General features: G+C 35.2%; 1 protein-coding gene across 4 annotated transcripts in view; it reads left to right on the top strand.

Annotated features, from left to right (window-relative positions):
- Nucleotides 1-22,262, top strand: part of POT1 (protection of telomeres 1) — a 53,533-nt gene that overhangs the window by 15,183 nt on the left and 16,088 nt on the right. For 3 of the 4 annotated variants that reach the window (XM_066362585.1, XM_066362586.1, XM_066362587.1), the window contains exons 8-14: nucleotides 2,580-2,710; nucleotides 8,190-8,480; nucleotides 10,344-10,499; nucleotides 15,480-15,649; nucleotides 16,710-16,795; nucleotides 21,057-21,113; nucleotides 21,513-21,669. In XM_066362585.1, coding sequence (XP_066218682.1) covers nucleotides 2,580-2,710; nucleotides 8,190-8,480; nucleotides 10,344-10,499; nucleotides 15,480-15,649; nucleotides 16,710-16,795; nucleotides 21,057-21,113; nucleotides 21,513-21,669 — 1,048 coding nt within the window. The remainder of the gene's footprint in view (nucleotides 1-2,579; nucleotides 2,711-8,189; nucleotides 8,481-10,343; nucleotides 10,500-15,479; nucleotides 15,650-16,709; nucleotides 16,796-21,056; nucleotides 21,114-21,512; nucleotides 21,670-22,262) is intronic. The other variant, XM_066362588.1, reaches the window with a different exon arrangement.

Here is a 22,262-nt window from a genome sequence, read left to right as displayed (position 1 = left end):
AATGGACCTGCCTTATGACCCAATGAAGCAGTCCAAGTGCCATCAATAGATGAGTAGATAAAAACAAACAAACAAACAAAAACTGGTCCATTTATACAATAGAATACTACTCAGCTATGAAAAAAGATAGAAAATCTCACTTTTCGGGGCAGCGTGGATGGACCTGGAGAGCATTAAGCTAATAGAAATAAACCAAAGATAAGAATCATGATTTCACTCATGTGGAATCTAATGAGTAAAATAAACAAAATAGAAACAGATTCATAGATGAAAAACAGACAGACAGCTGCCAGAAAGGAGGGTGTTATAGTGCTGGGTACAAAGATTAAGAGATTAAGCAAAAACAAACAAAAATTATAGACACAGACAACATGGTGATTTTCAAAGAGGGAATTAGAGGAGCTGGAAGGGGGTTCAGGTAGAATGAATGGTGATAGGAGTCTTGACTTGGGGTGGTGAACACAAAACAATATACAAATGATGTATTGTAGAATTGTACCCCTGAAACCAATATAATTTTATTAACCATTATCACCCCAATAATTTAAAAAAAATGACTCAAAAGGAGACTGTCACCTTTTTTTCAAAAACAAATGTTTGAGAATTATATAATAACCTCATCTTCATCATCTCCCCTTCCCTGAATGAAAACAAACAATATCTTCTGGGTTAATAAAAGAATATAAAATAAGGTTGGAAATAATAAAAAAAAGATTTAAAATTAAAATTAATTTATGCATTGGAATGTTTCTTATAATCCTTCTCTTGTCCCTCTTTCCTTCTGTCTGTCCTTCCATTCCTCTCTTTCGGTTTTGTTCTGTTTCTGGTAGTTGCTGTTTCCATTTAAATATGTAGATATGGTTTATTTGGGTTGTAGACATTTGTCTCCCTTGCTTTTTATATATGCAGTTCATATTTCCAACTTGATCTCTTCCTTGAATGGGAAGTCCAATGGAGACAGTACTTGCATATGGTGTTGATTGTGTTGATTGCAAGAGTTAGTCCAGGGGGGTGAGAAGAGAGCTATCTGGCTGTGGGCCCACTAATGTGATAATGAAGGAGGGATTTAATTCTGGGTGGTAACATCCACTTTAGAAGCATTGCCACTTCCTAGTTAATCAATGAAATTGACAGGAAACAGCCTGTGCTCCAGGAAGTGATGGGATTAAAGACTAAAATACAATGCCTATCTGCATGAAGTCATTTTCACAGGGCGCTGGGGTCAGGATGTGTGGACGCTGAAGTTGTTCCATGTGTAAGCTTTTAATCAGCATTGATTTTGGCTCTGCTTTTCACTTCCACTCTTCATCTCAGTGTCCCCCATCTTTGCTGTAGCCCTTTTATAGTGTGTTCTGGTTTGCAGTCTCTTCTGTTTTATCCCTTAACCCTTACTTTCCCATCTTCCTAAAGAATGTTGATATATTTTGCCCTTTACTTTCCTTTTCCCTTATCTTCCTTCACTGTTCTGGGTTCATTCTTTTTTATTTGTGTATTGTAATTACTAGGCTACTGGGAAGGGCAGGGAACCAACACATTTTTTTCAGTGTGGAATTTTCTGAAACATGTCTATTGAAAGGCAGCATATGTCACACTTTTACTACCACCAGTATTTGAAGTTACTGTTTTCACAGCAACTCAACTATCATTACATTTTTTTCCAGTTCAAATTATATAAAATACATTTTGTTCTGGTGTGTGATCTTTTGGAGGTAACTAACAAATCATCATTTTCCTGTTTGAGTTTGTTATTATATAGTTTTTAGTGAATTGTTCATCCATTTGAATTACATATTTACTGTGAAATTCTAAGCTTTTTTTTTGACAGGGACAGAGTCAGAGAGAGGGACAGATAGGGACAGACAGACAGGAAGGGAGATGAGAAGCATAGATTTTTTTTTCATTACGGCACTTGAGTTGTTCATTGATTGCTTTTTCATATGTGCCTTGAAGGGGGGGGGGGGCTTCAGCAGACTGAGTAACCCCTTGCTCAAGCTAGCGACCTTGGGCCCAAGCTGGTGAGCTTTTCTCAAACCCGATGAACTCGTGCTCAAGCTGGCAACTTCCAGGTCTTGAACCTGGGTCCTCTGCATCCCAGTCCGATGCTCTATCCACTGTGCCACCACATAGTCAGGCAAAATTCTATGCTTTCTATCCAGTTTTCATCGGACCTTTATGTAGTACATTGACTTTTCACATTTTTTGCAAATATATTCTAGTCTTTTGCTTTCACTCTACATTTGTTTATTTTCTAAATTAATTTTTTACTGAATATGTTTATATCAGCATTGTGACTTTTTAACTTTGAAGTAACAAAAAATTATTGCCACTCCAGATAATTTATATAAAGTAGGATTTTCATTTTTGTTTAACCACATGTATTATTTTTTTGGAACACTTGTAACATAATTTTGTAGTACATTTTGAGAGCAAAGAAAATGTCTCTGTGTTTTTATCTTATTCTTAGAAGACAATTAAAAGGAGGGATAAAGTCTGTTCAATATTTTGAACTGAGCATATTCTTATTTTGTTAAATCCTTTGAAATACAAAAAGTCAAGTAAAATATTTCTTTGTTTTCCAGATTATTGTTCAGTTGTTACACTTGTAGACCAGACAAATGTCAAGTTAACCTGCCTGCTCTTTAGTGGAAATTATGAAAGTCTTCCAATAATTTATAAAAGTGGAGATATCGTTCGCTTTCACAGGCTGAAGGTATATTTTTTCTGTCTAAAGTTATATTATTTTGAAGAGAACTCTGTTCACTAAAACTATATAGTTAGCACTAATTATGTGGTTGCTTTGTTAAAACATGTCATCAAGCATTTCAAGAGATGAAAAGAACTGTAAGTAGCATCAGACTTCAAATAATTTATATTAGGAAATCTCTTTATTTGAACAAACTGCCTGCCCCCCTCCCACAGAAATATGTTAGAGGCCATGATTCCGACTGATTGTGGTCTGTCTTGCTTCTAAGCATAGACTGATGTTTTAAATGTCTTCCATGTAGAATTTATACAGAATTTTGTTTAAAAAAGTCTTAGGTCAACAACAACAAAAGTATACACAGATTGGGAGATTGTGTAATTTTTTTCTGTTTGTTGTACTAATTCAAGTACAACGAAAGCATTAAGATGTGAAGTATAAAATCACAATAAGCTGATCATTTATGAGTAATGTGTTAAAATAGGAATAGCTACTTATGTACTTTTAAAATTATGCTAGCAGTTAAATAATTAAATATAAGAACACCTTTGATATACTACGCAGCAGTGAAAAAGAAGGAAATCTTACCTTTTGTGATGGCATGGATGGACCTGGAGATTATTATGCTAAGTGAAATAAACCAAGTAGAGAAAGAAAATAATCATATGATCTCACTTATATGTAGAATCTAATGAACAAAGGGAACTGAGGAACAGAATAGAGACAGAGGTGGGGTCATAGGGAGCAGAGGGACAGCCATCAGCGGGAAGGGGGATGAGGGAATGGGATCAGAGAAAGTGAAGGGATTAGTGAAAATATATACATAACACATACATACAGATAACAGGACAACAAATCCCAGAGGGAAGGGGGGGAGTTAGGGGGAAAGGAACAAAGGGGGAGTAATAAGGGACACAGGGGTGGGGGTTGTGAGTGTTACATTGAGTTGGACACTTGAATCCATGATAACTCAATAAATTAAAATTAATAAAACTTTTAAAAAGACCACCTATGATATAAGAGCAAAGGTATTAAATAGTATATGGTTTTGTAAATCAGCTTTTCAGTACTTGAATAGTTTCAGTCCCATACATTTTAAACATTTTAGTCCCTTTGTCTTTCCTCTTGTTATGTGAGTTTCCATGAAACCCGTTCATTGTGTTGGTTGTCTTTTTCTTCTAATACTTCAGGTTGTTTCTGTCCCTTCTGGCCAACATAATGCTTATAAATGAGCACTATGTTCAGATGTGTTCTGTTCTTAGATATGGTGGGAATTACCTCTCTTGATCCGTGAATGCCTTTTCCCTAGGAATAGATGAATAATAGACAATATGGGTGTAAAGATAAAAATAGAAATATTGTAGCACTACATTAAGGGTTTATTCAAACTTTACAAAGTAGCTTATTTCTCATATACTGTTGGATTCTGTAATATTTGTATTCATACTGTATACCCTCTCCTGCTAACATCTTTACTTATTTTGTTGTTTAATTGAAGTAGAATATACATCTCTCCGTTCATGTTCACAGTATAGTATACTCATATAACTAGTACTCTAGAAACTACCTAGGGTTGTAATTAGCACTTTCTCCACCATCAGGAGTAAGTAGTCCCATAACTTTGAACAACATGTATTAGTTTCATCTGTATTTTTTATTTATATAAAGGAATTAGACTGTATAGTTTTTGCTTTTTTTTAATGTATGTCTTATGCTTGTGTGATTCAACCTTATTACTGTAGAGTTTTACTTTGTTCATTTTCATTTCAAATGGTATTCCATTTGAAATGGAAAGTAGGAAGTATGTAACAGAACAATATTGATTCAAAATCGACTTTGAGATGTTAAGGATTTATTCATAGGTAAGAGGAAGTAAATGGAATGCTAATATGTTCAAAATTAGACAAAGGAACAATAGAAAACAAAATTTTTATAAAGGAAGACAAGGTAGTAGCCTTAAATGTAACCATATCGATAATTGCATTTACGTAAATGGACCCAACACTACTTTTGCAAGAAAGAAATAGATTGATAAAAAGCAAGAACCAAATATTTCTCTACAACAGGGGTCGGGAACCTATGGCTTGTGAGCCAGATGTGGCTCTTTTGATGGATGCATCTGGTTCGCAGACAAATCTTTAATAAAAAATAAATGTTAAAAACATAAAACATTCTCGTGTATTACAATCCATTCATTTCCTACCGCTCATGTGTTGCGGGTGGCTGGAGCCAATCACAGCTGCCCTCCGGGACAACACCAAATTTTTATTGGATAATGCGTAATGTACACGGGTTGTTGTAAGGTCAGGAAGTAAACGTCCCTCCTTTGAATCAAGTAGTCAGCTACCTAATTGCAGAAACCCTTTTGACGAAGAAGATAGCTAAAAGAAAAAAAGTTGAGTATTGTACTTTTCAGCAGGAATGGACACAAAAGACTTCGCCTTTGTGGAGAGAGCAGGTTCTGCAGTGTGTCTAATATGCAATGATAAAATTGCATCGATGAAACGGTCAAATATAAAGTGGCACTTTGACACACGCCATACTACATTTGCATCGAAATATCCAGTGGGGGACAGCAGGAAGAAAGCATGTCAAGAGCTACTGTGCAGAGTGCAAGCTAGTCAGCAGCAACTCCGTGTTTGGACCCAACAAGGTGACTGGGATTCAGCTAGCTTAGCTGGTGCTTTTGTAATTGTGAGAAAGGGAAAGCCATTCACAGATGGAGAGTATGCCAAAACATTCATGCTTGATGTTGCCAATGAACTTTTTGATGAATTTTCGGATAAAGACAAGATAATCAAATGAATAAAAGACATGCCTCTGTCGGCAAGAACTGTTCACGATCATACCATCATGATGGCAAATCAATTTGAGGCAACACAAATGAAGGACATAAATGCAGCACCATTCTTTTCTCTCGCTTTGGATGAGTCAACAGACGTAAACCATTTATCCCAGTTCAGCGTGATTGCAAGGTATGCTGTTGCTGACATACTACGTGAGGGAAGTCTTGCTGTTTTGCCTATGAAAGAGACAACAAGAGGGGAGGATTTATTCAAATGTTTCACTGAGTTCACTAAAGATAAAAATCTACCGATGGATAAATTTATTTCGGTGTGTGCTAATGGTGCTCTGTGCATGGTGGGAAAAAAGAGGATTCGAAGCGCTTCTTCATGAACATGAAAAGAGACCCATCCTAAGTTTTCACTGCATCCTACATCAGGAGGCGCTTTGTGCTCAGATGTGTGGCGAGCAGCTTGGTGAGGTGATGTCACTGGTCATTCGGGTGGTCAACTTTATTGTTGCCTGAGATTTAAATGATCGCCAGTTTAAAACACTGCTGGATGAAGTTGGGAATAATTACCCTGGTCTGCTTCTACACAGCAACGTGCGTTGGTTGTCAGGAGGGTAGGTGCTCAGCCATTTTGCGGCTTGTCTGAGCGAAATCCAGACTTTTCTTGAAATGAAAAACATCGAACATCCTGAGTTAGCTAACACTGAGTGGCTCCTGAAGTTCTATTATCTTGTGGATATGACTGAACCAGCTCAACGTGAAAATGCAAGGCATTGGAAATAGTCTTATCCCTTCAACAAACAATGTTTGCATTTGAAAAGAAGCTGGAACTCTTCATCACTGACATTGAAACAGGTCGTTTACTACAGTGGTCCCCAACCTTTTTTGGGTCACGGACCGGTTTTATGTCAGAAAAATTTTCATGGACCAGCCTTTAGGGTGGGACGGATAAATGTCTCACGTGACTGAGACAAGTGTCAAGAGTGAGTCTTAGACGGATGTAACAGAGGGAATCTGGTCATTTTTTAAAAATAAAACATTGTTCAGACTTGAGTATAAATAAAACGGAAATAATGTAAGTTATTTATTCTTTCTCTGCGGACCGGTACCAAATGGCCCACAGACCGGTACTAGTCCACAGCCCGGGGGTTGGGGGCCACTGATTTACTACACTTTGAAAAACTGGGAGAGTTTAAAGATGCATGCACAGCAAGTGACCCTGCTCAACATCTTGATCTCCAGTAGCTAGCGGGCTTCACATCTAATCTCCTGCAGTCATTCAAAGCTCGCTTTGGAGAATTTCGTGAGTGCACTCGTCTTTTTAAGTTCATCACCCATTCACATGAGTGTGCAGTGGACAGCGCTGACCTGAGTTACATCCTTGGTGTCTCCGTCAGAGATTTTGAGCTACAAGCTGCTGACCTGAAGGCCTCAGACATGTGGATGAATAAGTTCAAGTCACTGAATGAAGATTTGGAAAGACTTGCATGGCAGCAAGCAGAGTTGGCGAGCAAACACAAGTGGGGAGAAATGAAAACTTCAACCCGCGGACCAGCTTATTGTCAAAATTTGGAATGTGCTTTCTGTCATATACCACACACTGCAGTGTGTGAGTATTGCTGTACTGACAATGTTTGGCTCTATGTATGCATGTGAGCAGTCTTTCTCATATCTAAATAACGTTAAGACCAACCTACGATTACGTTTAACGGATGGAAGTCTCAACGCCTGCGTGAAGCTTAACCTCCCCACGTATCAACCAGACTACAAAGCCATTAGCAAAACCATGCAGCACCAGAAGTTGCATTAATGTTAAGAAGTACTTTATTCATCATTGGTTAGCAACAGCATAACAACGTTTTTAAAAATAATTTAGAGATTTATTGTACTTTAAAAGTGTTAGTCTTACATAAAATGCACACATTTACTTATATTTAGTGTTAAACATATTGTATGGCTCTTACGGAATTACATTTTAAAATATGTGGCGTTCATGGCTCTCTCAGCCAAAAAGGTTCCCGACTCCTGCTCTACAAGAAATGAAGACAGAAACAAGTTGGAAGTAAAATGTCCCAAGCAACCAGTAAGCATTAGGAAAATAAAATAACTAAATTAATGTCAGATAGAGTTTATAAGAGATCAGAAAGTAGGGAGCAGTTTACAAGGTCAAAAAAGTGTTGCTTTGTAAAGATGTAACCGTCATAAATGCATCTAATAACTGAGCTTCAAAGTTCAGAATGCTAAAATGGCATATCTAAGCTCTCTCAGTCAGACTGATGAGACCTTAGGCTCAGTTACATTTTATTGATTACAAATACTTAAACTTTAGTTTTTCTAGTTCTATTGCGTTCATAAGTAACTATCACTTGTTATTTTTCCACCTGTAAATTCTGTGTTGAAACTAATGTAAAAGCACAAGCTGGATAGGATTAGGGCAGCTTCACACCCAGCTCTTTACAGAATAGAAATAGATTTCACATAGTGTTTACAGTTAACATGGTGCATGTGGATCTTGATATAGCCCAGATGATTTTATTTCACATGCTAATTAAATGAAATATTGGAAGGATTATATCCTCCATTAACTATGCTGGCAAGATTTTATCATCTCAGGATTTTCAGTTCCTGGGTTCTGCGTCAGTAAGCAGTTTTGTGTGTTTCTGTTTTACTTTCTACTTTGTCCCACTTTCTCAGATCCAGATATATAAAAATGAGACTCAGGGTATCACCAGCTCTGGCTTTGCATCTTTGACATTTGAGGGAACTTTGGGAGCTCCTATCATACCTCGTACTTCAAACAAGTATTTTAACTTCACAACCGAGGACCACAAAATGGTAGAGACCTTGCGTGTTTGGGCATCGACTCATATTTCACCTTCTTCGACATTAGTAAAATTGTGTGATGTTCAGCCAATGCAGTATTTTGACCTGACTTGTCAGCTCTTGGGCAAAGCCGAAGTAGATGGAGCGTCATTTCTTCTAAAGGTACATATTTTTAAGAACCACCTACATGTCTATAAAAAGCTTACATTTTAGCATCCTGATGGAAAAACTATACATGCTATGTTTTGTCTAGTTTTTGCTCACAAAACTTAGGGGATCTTTCAAAATGAATATGAAACAATAAAAAAAGAAGCCTTTGATGTTTTTTTTTTATTGAACAAGAACATCAGAAAATCCAACAAGAAGTCTAAGAAAGGTGTTTGGTTATGCAAATGAGGTGCAAAACCAACTTTTATTTCATTGGTGAAAACGTCCTATACAAAAGGCTGAAAGTACTGGAGTATCTCCACCCTCCCTGCTCCCCTAATTTTTGTGAGCATATATTAAGAATCTAATCTCTTAAAGTTATCATTTTTGATAAGCCTGGAGATCCATGCAACTTCACTCTTTAATTTCTCTTCTTTATCCTATCTATCCAGAGAAAACTAGTATGATCAGATCTGTTTTAAATGTAGTATAGTTTGTGTTATATTTATTTATATATTTTTTCAATACTTCCCCCAAAATCTGACACTGGCAGACACCTTCTCTATAGAAATGTAGTGGTTTTCTTTATTCAAATAGCCTATTGATTTTTGTCCAGCCAACTTTTTGACATGCAGAGGCATCCCCGCCTCAGCAAATGTCTTGTCATACCTTTTATAGTAGAGCACAGCCCAGCTCATCTCTGAAAACCCAAGCGTAGCACAGGCCAGCTGTGTCTTAGGATGGGGTATTATGTACTTGTCCTGTGCCCACATTCCTGTCTTACCTGAGTGCACCTTACGTAGCAATCGAACATACAGTACTTGTTTTCTTTTCATTGTATTCACAACATCTAATATAAGCAAAATATTCATATCTATACTGTTAAAGTCCTTTTTCAAGCCAGAACAAACTGAATAAACATTCCTAAATGCTAGGAATTTAGTTTTAAGAATATTAGTAAAGATACTCATAAAAGTTTGTATACAAGGTGATAATTACTAAGTTATTTAAAATAGCATGGAAGATTTGGAACAACCCAAATTACCAATAAAGAGATTATTTGTTTAATTAATTTGTGTGCATTTATATCAGGGGTCTCAAACTCAACTCAGCATGTGGGCCACAGAGCAAGATCACAGCAGTTCCGCGGGCCGCACTAGGTCTACAAAAGGCAACTGTTATGCAACACTTTTCTCACTGCAGTTGAAAACAAAAAAAAACTCAGTACAACAAGCACAATCGTACATGCAGTTTACTCAGTGTCACAAAACGACCAGAAACTGTAGTTCACATCACAACTGCTGTTAACTAAGCTAATATCTAGCTAGGATGCTAGAGAAATGAAAAATACAAGTAGGCCCCTAGGCTTACTTAATTTTATCCAAAATATTTTGAACTTCGTGGATTAGTCTGCGGGCCGCACAAAATTGTTCGGCGGGCCACGAGTTTGAGACCCCTGATTTATATCATAAAATAATGTAAAGCCATTGAAAACCATATTTTATAAGAGTATTTAAATTTCCTGATAAATTGCTCAACAACATACTAAAACAAAAATCAGAATATAGTGCCAGTTTGTTAAAATAAAAGACACAGTAAAAAAAATTATAAATACACAGATGAAGAAAAGGTAAACTTCAATAATATGTTAATATGTTTTCTACATTGTGGATAGAACTTTTTTCTTTACATTTTTTATATTGACTATATGTAGTCCTTTTACAATCAGAAAAGGATATATATCATATTTAAAGTTTAGCAGATATTTGGGATGATGTATTTAATTACTTTCAAATTATATTACCAGCAAAAATAATTTGTTAGCCTCTACAGTTTTACAAAAAGGTCATTAAACTTTGCTGTGCCCTCTTACGGCAGGTATGGGATGGCACCAGGACCCCATATCCATCGTGGAGAGTTTTAATACAAGGCCTTATTTTCCATGGTGATTTAAGTGACATCCATCGGCTGCAGAATCTGACAGTAGACATTTTAGTCTATGATAACCATGTTCAAGTGGCAAAATCTCTGAAGGTGATGTTGAGTGGCAAGCATGTTTGCTATTTTTTTTTTATTTTTATAAATTTTGGGGTAAATCACATTTATAGATATTTGAAGTCTAGAAATTAAATTTATATTTTAATTTTTAAATTTTTATTTGTAAAGATGTGTGTTCAAAATAAATTATTGGTATATTTAAATATAATTGCATGAAGGGCTTTTTAAAAGTAAAAACATGTCCTGAATATCTTAAATCTGTATATAATTTTACTATGAAAACAGTTAAAAAAATTTATTGTGGAAGATAGACTGCTTTAAAATGACAAAGAATATAAAAAATATTTGTAAATTTAAACACGAAGCTTTGTTAATTTTTTTGATGAAATCTAGACTTTGTACTTAAGAAATTATAAATCCACCTCTACTATTATAAATTGTGTGTGTGTGTGTGTGTGTGTGTGTGTGTGTGTAGTGTGCAGTCCATTAGGATTTGCTCATTATTTTGGGATATTTCCACTTGCACATTGTGTTACAAATAAACCCCACCCAACTCAAATCAATAAGTTAGATTAAAGTCATCATCCAGGAAGGTGATAAGTGCACTTTCTTATTCCTTTGTGTGTGAATGTGTGCAAGTCTTCTGACATATTGGAGAATTATCTCTTGAAGATATATTTTTGTTTATTTTTATTTTTTTTGCATTTTTCCGAAGCTGGAAACGGGGAGGTGGTCAGACAGACTCCCGCATGTGCCCAACCAGGATCCACCTGGCATGCCCACCAGGGGGCAATGCTCTGCCCCTCTGGGGTGTCGCTCTGTTGCATCCAGAGCCATCCTAGCACCTGAGGCAGAGGCCACAGAGCCATCCTCAGCGCCCGGGCCAACCTTGCTCCAATGGAGCCTTGGCTACGGGAGGGGAAGAGAGAGACAGAGAGGAAAGAGAGGAGGAGGGGTGGAGAAGCAGATGGGCGCTACTCCTGTGTGCCCTGGCTGGGAATCGAACCCGGGACTTCTGCACACCAGGCCGACGCTCTACCACTGAGCCAACCGGCCAGGGCCGAAGATATATTTTTGATGCTATTCCCTGATTTTATGTATATTGATTAGCTTACTTCAAAAATGTAATGTTAGGGCCCTGGCTAGTTGGCTCAATGGTAGAGCATCAGCCCACTGTGTGGATGTCCCAGGTTCGATTCCCAGTCAGGGCACACAGGAGACGTGCCCATCTGCTTCTCTACCCTTCCCCCTCTCCTTTCTTTCTCTCCCTGCCCTCCCCCTCCCCCTCTCTCCCTCCCCCTCCCACAGCCAAGGCTCCATTGGAGCAAAGTTGGTCCAAGCACTGAGGATGGTTCCATGGCTTCCGCCTCAGGCACTAGAATGGCTCTGTTGGAATGGAGCAAAGGCTCTGATGGGCAGAGCATCACCCCCTAGTGGGCATGCTGGGTGGATCCCAGTTGGGTGCATGTGGGAGTCTGTCCCTCTGCCTCCCCAATTCTCACTTCAGAAAAATACAAAAAAGAAAATAGTGTTAAAGCTAGTTATAAACTCTTAAAAAAATACAGATTTTGTTATATATGTGAAAAAGATGTACATTTTAGGCCTATTTTCACCATTTAATGCTCTTCTCTTTCACTAGGCTGCATCTATATGTCTTTCTGTTCCCCTCACTTGTCCTGAGTTCCTTATCCAGGTTCTAAACCCCACCAGCACAGTGCTTGGCCATGTAGTAAGGATGAATTAAATACTGCCTTCTGGTAAATGAGTGAATGAATGAGTGCTGTGGATATTTTTTTCAGATTTTTTTTCATCTCACCCACTAGAGGGTGTTGTGAGCACACAATTCAAATATAGTGCTTAATTTTTTCTAAAGATATGACATTATTAATCTGCAGTGTAGTAGAAAAATGAAAGGATTTTCTCTGTGTAGAAGTAATATAACTGTAGGCTTTTATTAATGTACAATGATATTACATTTTACTTTTTTCTGAAATAATCTTTATATCAACCATTTCATATTAATTTAAGAAATCCCAGAGGCAAATGACATTGATGCAAATGAATTCTTATCAGCATTTGAAGACAGCTGTTAAAAATAGCATGGAATATATTTTTATTGTATAGCAACAGAAAAAGATGTGTGTTTCCTTTAAATAAAGAGAACAGTTAAGGTGATTATGAAGTATATATAATTTTTATATATAACACATTTTACAGCCTAAGTTGTCCATAACATTTTTCATAAATCTTGCTTTCAATTTATCTCATTGCCTAAACATTTTGCACAAATACACACACAGAAACTAACAATTTAAATCTTTTGTCTAGAAGTTAAAGTAGTGTATTTTCCATCCCCACTCTTATCCTGACACAATTTAAAAATTACTATAAAGCATAGTAATAATTATGTTGGGCCTTTAGTGACACAAGAGCCATAATTTGACTGTTTTTTTCAGACACATACAGGTCTTTGAAAACAATAAACCTAAAAGTGCAGTTCATGAGAGTTATACGGAATCTTTAAATTATTTCTAAAGGGCTAGTGATTTCTAAATACCCATATTACCTTTACTTAATTTTTAATGTTTCCAGGTTGAAATGGGCTTTTGTAATGATTATTTAAGGTAGTTTTTATAACTGTTTGCTTATGACTCCCTCACTGGTATTTCTGGAATCTTATATTACCGACAAGACTCAGCAATGTCTGTGTATTATAATAGAGCCTCTGGCGCCTTTCCTAGTATGTTTAGCAAGCTTAAAACAAATCCAATGCTGCCTCCAGAAGGAATTTCTGGATATAACATTTGTCATCTTTATAGCCTATTTATATAAATTAATTCTCTTTTGGTCTTTTTTCTTCTTCTGAAATGCAGTAGTAGAGAAGACAGTATAATAGTATCATGTGCTTGTCATTCAAACTTAACACTTCTAAATGTTTTGCTATACTTATTTTAGGAACTTCTAATTTTTAAGAAATAAAGTACATATGTAACCTTCTTTGTACCCCTGCTTATTCTCATTTTTGCTCCCCAATATTCTTCTACATATCCTAACATGTAGGGATGCATACCCATGTTTATTATATTTTTTGTGCTTTTGTCTGAAAAATGTATATTATATACATAATATTCTGTGGTTTGCTTTCTTTCTTTGACATTATATTTTGAGGACTTAGCTGTGTTCATACATGTGTCTGCATTAATACCAGACTGCCTTAATTATTATACCTTTATTTTTAAATGATATTCCAAAAGTCAGCACCCTGCTTCCACTTTAGTCTTCAAAATTGACTTGGCTATTCACTTTTATACTCATTTTCAAAGCAGCTTTTCAAATCTCATGAAAGACACTGGGAATTTTAATTGAAATTCCATTGATTTTTAAAAATTAGTTAATTAGGAGGAAATTATCTTCATAATGTTGAAGCTTTTTATATATGAATCTGGTGTCTTCTTCCTTGTGCCTGGCCTTTTATAAGTCCTGTGTGTGACTTCACATGTACTGTACTGAGTATGGTATGTATTAAAAAAGAATCCCAATTATAATAAACATTCAGAAAACTCAGACAAAAATAAATAGACTTTTATATTTTCTTTCAGTATCTTACTTTGGATACCATGAGGAAAATAAATATTTTCTTTTGTGTGTGTGTGTGTGTGTGTGTGTGTGTGTTTTCCTTCTCTGACGACCCTGTTCCCCTGCTGTGATACAGATGTTAGTGGAATAAGTCAGAGGAAAAAGCTAGCTGCCTTACCTCCTCCTCCCCAGATCCATTCTTGACTGGGAAAAAGACCCTTGCGAATTAAGGAGTAGCATCTAGGTGTGTGGATTATTCCCCCTTACTTTCTTTCCATTTCTCCTGCCTTAAAATCCAGAGGCGGTAAGGGGAAATACAGTAAGCTGAAACAGCAGTAAGCCAAGGCAGGGGGTTGGTTTGCTAGCTCATCTTTTTTATATCCCCCTCCTTATATAGCTTTGCTGTTGCACAGATTCGCAACCGCTGTTTTTCACTCCTGACCTTGAAGGCAATAAAGAGAATGTATTCTCACAGTCATCAGCAGTCAGGAGTACTTACTGCCTTATGCCAATGAATTAAATTTCCTGTTTGGTAACTCCTTTTGTTTATAACTCTTTCTTCATAAAAATAAATGTGATTTAGGTTGTATAACTTCTTCTTTTGAATGGGTGTCAATTTCTTTGATGAACAGTCCCCATCTGTATTATTTTAAGACTACATCAAAGACATACCAAATTTCTATAATTAAAGGCATTTTTAAGACTTAAGTTTAGCAAGACTTAACTATGGAAATTAACTATAGAACATTTAGTTCAAGACTATAAATGATTTAATCCTATATTTGAAGTCATAGAATATATTTTCCATTATGATGTACGGACACAAATTGTTTATTACAGAAGTTTTCATGGGATTCCTGGAGTATGGGATGTTTCATTTTGATACAATAGCGGATTTCTAATATTCTTATAAAAAGAGTGGTTTCGTGATCATATTTAATTAAACCCTACCTTAAAGTAGTTAAAACAAGTTATTTTTAGAAGCCTAAATCAAATAGGTTTATTAATAAAATAAGGGGCTTGTACTTGATTTGGGTCATGGGTTTCTTATCAATACTAAGATTCAATTTTATTTCATACTTTAATGTCTCTGAAGTGGATATATGTATATATATGTTTAAACACATACATTTTGGTTTCAATAACACAGTGTTATTGAATTTCAATTTTATTTCATACTTTAATGTCTCTGAAGTGGATATATGTATATATATGTTTAAACACATACATTTTGGTTTCAATAACACAGTGTCCTTTGACTGAGACTCAGTATACACATCACTTATATAACATACCATTATCTTTTCTGATTGGTAGGCTCCCGTTTGCCCCATATGGATGCAGGGCATAGAATTAATATGGACCAAATATTTTAAGTACCAGAAATTGTTTGCTTTTTCTCCATTGTCTAAAAAAATAATAATAATAACTTCCTTTTAGGTTGGAAGCTTTCTTAGAATTTATAGCCTCCATACCAAACTTCAGTCAGTGAATTCGGAGAGCCAGGCCGCCTCGCTCGCCCTGGAGTTTCATCTCCACGGAGGGACCAGTTATGGTCGGGGAATCAGAGTGTTGCCGGAAAGCAATTCTGATGTGGACCAACTTAAAAAGTAAGCATACTGTATCCCTATTTAAAAATTGTGAATAAGGCCTTAATTAAGCTGATTTTCAAGATAATATTGTTCTGGAAAGGGAAGGGAAGTAAGTACCTAATAGGTTTCTTGTAATCGATCCTCAGAGCCTTCTGTGGCATTATCCATATTTTTTTTAAATGGGAGGAACCAAACGAAACAAATCAAGTGATTGTACCTTCAAATAGCTAAATAGTAGCAAAGCCAGGGCGATAGTCTAAGGTTTCTGCTTACATGCTTATGTCTATTCTTGTACTTACTTTCTTCTACCATTTGCGTGTTCTGCAAGGACAGCAACAAAATGTGGAAACTGGAACTTGATACATATCTAGCATTCCAGACCTACTTGATCCTGCCATGAAAAAGAACTTGGCCTTTCTATAGTGCCTGTTGCTGATAAAATAGGTTAGCAGAAGTGTTTTAGGGTATAATATTTTTAAAACTTTTAAACATTTCTAGAAAGTGAATAGTACCTTAAATCCTGCTATACATGCAGTTTATTTTCCTGATGTATTTTTAGTAATCTCAGTATACTGAAACTTTTTGACCAGTGTTCTAGAGAAATAAAAACGAATCTTCTGCATATCTTCAAAGCAGTATAGAAAATATCCCGTTCAGTATGTTAAAATGATTTAGGTATTTTCTAACTTTTAATATATTGAATCCAATGACTTTAAAGTCAACTAAATTAGCTATCTTAATCTTATATCAACTTTATTACTTTCTCATATTGTAACATATAGCAGCATACTGTTTTACTTCTTGAATCTAGAGTGAGATTGTCTAACTGAGAATGTTAATTTATTTTTGTTCACAATATTTCATCATTCCACTGTTACACTTGTATCTTTCTAGACTCAGTTCTTTTTTAAGTTTGGGGCTTTTGGAACCCCAGATATGAAACCACTACTGAGGAATGCATACACACACAGAATTTTTTGTACAATTTTAGTGAGTTCTTAGTTTCTGTGAGTAGAGTTGAACTGACCATACTAACTTCGTTTTATGCAATTTGAACTTATATTTCTTTCAATTATAGGGTTTTAGAATGTGCAAGTTTGACAGCCAATCAGGGTTCAGATGGTGGTATATGCCGATCAGAATGTGAGGACAGCTTTCCAACAAGTAAGAACAATTTTTAACATTGACAATTCAACTTCTTCCAAGTCAAATAGTTTTATCAACGTTAATCTTCCATTTTAATATCTTCCTATCTCTGTTGCTTATCTTCTGTTAAATTTATATTCATTGTAAAGGAACATGCTAAATCTTTATGTCCTTTGCAAAAAGGTAAACATTGTTCCTCCCTTAATTGTATAATTACATTTTCAAATAGGGTGCTAGGGATTATATATTGACTTGTGATACATATAGTGTTTATATATGTGTGTGTGTGTGTGTATTTATTTATTCATTAATTAAAAATCTATTAATTTCTTAGGTAACTAGTTTGCATATTAGTATCTAAAAGGAACAAAGGTTGTTTTTGCTATTTTATTTTAAACAGCCTAAGTATTTTTTTATTATACATATCTTAGATGTATACATACTTCTCAAGCTTTATTGAGTTAATTAAATATCTACTTATAAGATAATAATAAACAGTTGGTTGTGTATTTATATGATTGTCTATCTGCATAGGTGAGTGTTCAAATCTCTAAATTTTAAAACTCTCAATCTATAATATTTTTTTCTTTTATCACTTTGTCTTAATAGCTCTCTATACTTTCTGTGACCTAGAATCTGTCATGTTTCTATCTCATATATATATAAAATTTTTTCTTTTTTTACAATTTAACTCCTCTGCTATCATTCAACAAATCATTTTATAGGTATTTACTCTCTTTTTAAACCAGTAATGATAAGTATTAAAATTAACATGTGTGGCTTCTTAGGCACTTGGTAGTGTTTACGTGCATTATTATTAAATCCTAACAGCGCTCACTCCTATGAGGCTGATACAGAAAGGAAACTGAGGCTTTGTGTGATGCAGGCTATATAAGTTTCCCAGGTTTACTAAGCTTTTGACTAATGGAAAAACCACTCAGATTCCAAAGCAGGCTACTTGGGATTTTTTGTACACATTTTAAATTTATCTCTTTATTCTCTCTGCCTTAAAACTCTCCATATTTATTAACACCTTTGTAATGGCATTTTAGCCTGAGCTGTGATTACTCCAACAACCATTAAGGGGCCATTGTGGCTCAATGGACAATTATTTGGAGACAATATAATTTGTAATTATGCTTTTTGAAATCTCTTTTCTCCTTTTGAAAGGATTTTTAAATTAATTTTAAACTGGAAAAGTAATACAAGTCATAATACCAAGTTACATAGGTTTCCTGTGCCTTTATGTCCATTTCCTGAGCTGATGTTAATAGTGTAGTGTGATTTCTTTAACACCTTCATGCTTATACAAATATATGTACCAGTATATAAACAGATAAGACTTTTCCCTCTGTTTAAAATTTTTACAAACATGGGACCATACTATCCCAGCTGCTTTATCAGAGACCTCTTTCTGGGATAATTCAGATAGCTCAAACTTACTCTTCTAATAGTTGTGTTATATTTTATAACATGAATCTAACACTACTAATTCAGCCATTTTATACTTCATAGACATTCAGGTTATTACATCCTTGAACAGGTGTACTTTCATGTCTCTAAAATTAGCTCCTAAAAGTGGAGTTGGTGGATAAAAGGGTAAGCACATTTTATTTTCATAAATTATGCCCAACCACATGCCAGAATGTCATAGGATTCATGGGAATCGCAGTGTAGGAGAATGTCCTTTCCTGACACTCAGCACAGCACAGTGGAGGTTAACAACGGGTGTAATTTTTAACAAGTTGGCAAGTATAAGGTGATATCTTATTTATTTTTCCTTAGAACTTGGAACTTAAGAAAATTATCACACATTTATCAGCCTTTATTTCTTTATTGAATGTATCAGGTGACATTGGTTAATAAAATTATATAGGTTTCAGGTGTACAATTCTATGAAACATCATCTGTATGCCGTGTTGTGTGTTCACCATTTATTCCCCCTTTACCCTCTTCTACCTCCCCCACCCCCTTCCCTGTGTAATCACCATATTGTTGTATCTGTGAGTTTTTGTTTTGCTTTATTTTGCTTAATCCCTTTACCCAATCTGCTTCCCTATTTTGTCTTCCTCTTTTGTCAGCTCTTACCCTTTATCTGACTTTTTGTCTGGTTCTTTATCTTTCTTGTTTCTCTCTAGTTTATAGGAGACCTGTATATATTTTACACATATTTTCTCACTATTTGACTGCTTTTAAGCTTTTTGCCATTGTTTTCACTTCATGCAGAATGACAAATATTAAGTAATCAAATTCATTGAAACTGCTTTGCCAGCTTAACTCATCCATTCATGGTATCTTGCCATGGAGTCTTGTGTGATCTGTCAGTCATGCTGAGGAAGAAGGACAAGTAATGCATATGTTGGTATATGATACCCCATAAGTTATAAAAACATAACTATTTTATATACTAGAATGTAAGCTAAAGTAATTATAAAATAGTGACACTTCAAAAGCATTATTAAAACTTATAGCTCTGTTCACTACTTTCACTTTCTTGGTGAAGTAAAATTCTGTTTTACAGTGTTTATCAAGTCATCCTATTACAGTTAGTAAGCTTATTATTTTATCCACCTCTCCCTTTATTTCTTTCACATTGTATTTTTCCAAAATAATAAAAAATTGAAACATACAGAAAGATTGAAACAGTTGTACAGTGAACACTCATATACTTATCACCCGTTTTTCCAATGAAGCATTACTTTATGGGCTCTTTCATTTATCTCTTAATCTATCAATCCATCTTATTTTTTTACTCATTTCAAGTAATTTGCAGATAAAAGTATACCTCCGTAACCCGAATGAACATCATTAACTAGAGTTCAACATTTGTTTAGGATTTCTTTTTTTGAGGTAAAATTATATACAATGACATGGACAAGTTAAATGTACCATTTCATGATTTTTAACTAATACACAAATCTCTGTACCCTAAATCTCTTTAAATTTAGAGCATTACCCTTATCATAGAAAGTCCCTCATGTTTCTTCCCAGTCTACCCTCATTACCACCCCACCCCAAGTTCTGATTATTTTCCACCATAGATTAACTGCGCCTCTTCTAGAACTTCAAATATATGGCTTAATATGTACTCTTGTACTTACTATATGTTTCTTACTCATCCATATTATTGCATATATCAGTGACTTGTTCCTTTTGGATGCTAGTAGTGTGGTCTGAGGCAGCCGTTTTAAAAAATATTAATTTGTAGTTAGAGCACCTGTTTGTTTTCTTTTTCTGTAAGATGGCTTCGGCATCTTTGTCAAAATCTAATGAGTATAAATGTGGATTTATTTCTGGGTTTCCCAGTTAGTACCTACTAATATTACGAAGTAAGGATTTTATTTCCTCATGCTAATTTCCAGTTCTTGCAAACCTATTTTATTTATTTATTTATTTATTTATTTATTTTTTTGTATTTTTCTGAAGCCGGAAACAGGGAGGCAGTCAGACAGACTCCCACATGCGCCCGACCGGGATCCACCCGGCATGCCCACCAAGGGGCGATGCTCTGCCCATCTGGGGCGTCGCTCTGTCGCAACCAGAGCCACTCTAGCACCTGAGGCAGAGGTCACAGACCCATCCTCAGCACCTGGGCCAACTTTGCTCCAATGGAGCCTTGGCTACTGGAGGGGAAGAGAGAGACAGAGAGGAAGGAGAGGGGGAGGGGTGGAGAAGCAGATGGGCGCTTCTCCTGTGTGCCCTGATCAGGAATCGAATCCAGGACTCCTGCATGCCAGGCCGACGCTCTACCACTGAGCCAACTGGCCAGGGCGCAAACCCATTTGTTGAAAAGAGTTTTCCTTTCCTCTTGGATTATTTTGCTGCCTTTATCAAAAATCAGATGATTGCATAAATGTGGGTTTATTTATGAACTTCCTATTCAATCTTATTGATATGTTGGTTAGTCTTTATGTCAATACCATATTGTCTTGAATTTAGTAAGTCTTTAAGTCATGGAGTATAAGTCCTCCAATTTTTTTCTATCTTAAGATTTAGTCTAGCTTCTTACATTTCCACCTAAGTGACAGAATTTGCTTATCTTTTTCTATAGTTAACCCTCTGCAGTTTTGATTAGGATTGAAATGAATGTACCAATTAATTTGGGAAAAATTGATATCTTAGCAGTATTGAGCCTTCCCATTCCTTCACATGGCATATTTCACTATTTGTTTAGAGTTTTTCAGCTTCTCTCAGCAGTGCTTTATAGCTTTCAATGCCACATTGAATTTTTAATGGATTTTAAAACTGTATAATTCTCTTTTCCTTCTCCTTCCTATAGGCTCTGGATCAGTGTCACTCTTTGAGGTAGAAAGATGTCAACAATTATCAGCTACAAGTAAGATTATATCTCATTTAAGTGATAATATTACATCAATATTAAATGTTCTAATGTTGAAAATTGCACTGTATTATGTAAATGAAATTTCTTGTTTTTGTAAAATACACACTGAAATATGTAGGGATAAATGGGAATGATATCAGGAAATTATTCTCAGATTCATACTTGTATCTATCTGCACATATAAATGAATCATGAATCTGTAAAGTATATATATGTGGAGAAACAGAAAAGACAGGCAGATGGAGACAATGATAAATGTGGCAACATGTTAACAAGGTTGGCAAATAATATGACTTAATTGGATTTTATTTTATGTATCATCAAGGGGATTCATGTCATGAATATACTCAATATTCTTGTAGGTTATACTGTCTTAATAAAACCTCTTTATAGTACTTACAGACCATCAATATTTGGAGAACACCCCACTATGTGCTATTTTGAAACAAAAAGCTCCTCAACGATATCGCATCCGAGCAAAACTGAGGTCATACAAGCCTAAAAGACTCTTTCAGTCTGTTAAACTGCACTGTCCTAACTGTCATTCACTGTAAGTATTTTCCATGTAAAACAAGTTTCACTTCATAACATCTGTGTGTTTGTTTTTTGTATATGGTAGTTTAAGTCCTGGTTTAAGTGAGCTGTGACTTTATATATTGTATTTTGATAAAATGGTAATGTTTTTAAGAGAAACTACTAAATTTTAGAAAGTAAAACCTACTGATATTTCTTAATGATAATAAATAAAAGTAGTGGCTATTTTTAGATCTGAAATTCAATTTAGCAGCTCTAGTAAATGCAGACAAATAATAAACTATAAAAATATTTGGGGAGACGTTCTCATTTTTCACAAAAAATATTCTTAAAAATAAACCATTAATAACTACCATTGTTTATTTAAATTTATTGGGGTGACATTGGTTAATAAGATTATATAGGTTTCATGATTCTTTATATAGAAAACTCTAAAGACTCCACCAAAAAAGAAAACTATTAGAAACAACAAATATAATAAAGTTGCAGGATACAAAATTACTGTACAGAAATTCACTGCATTCTTATATACTAACAAATGAAATTTCAGAAATAGAATAAAATATCTAGGGATAAACTTAACAAAGGATGTGAAAGTCCTATATACTG

This window comes from Saccopteryx leptura, chromosome 2, assembly GCF_036850995.1.
Source record: "Saccopteryx leptura isolate mSacLep1 chromosome 2, mSacLep1_pri_phased_curated, whole genome shotgun sequence".
Taxonomy (NCBI): domain Eukaryota; kingdom Metazoa; phylum Chordata; class Mammalia; order Chiroptera; family Emballonuridae; genus Saccopteryx; species Saccopteryx leptura.
Note: the sequence above shows the minus strand (reverse complement) of the source record. Positions and strands in the feature narration are given on the sequence as shown.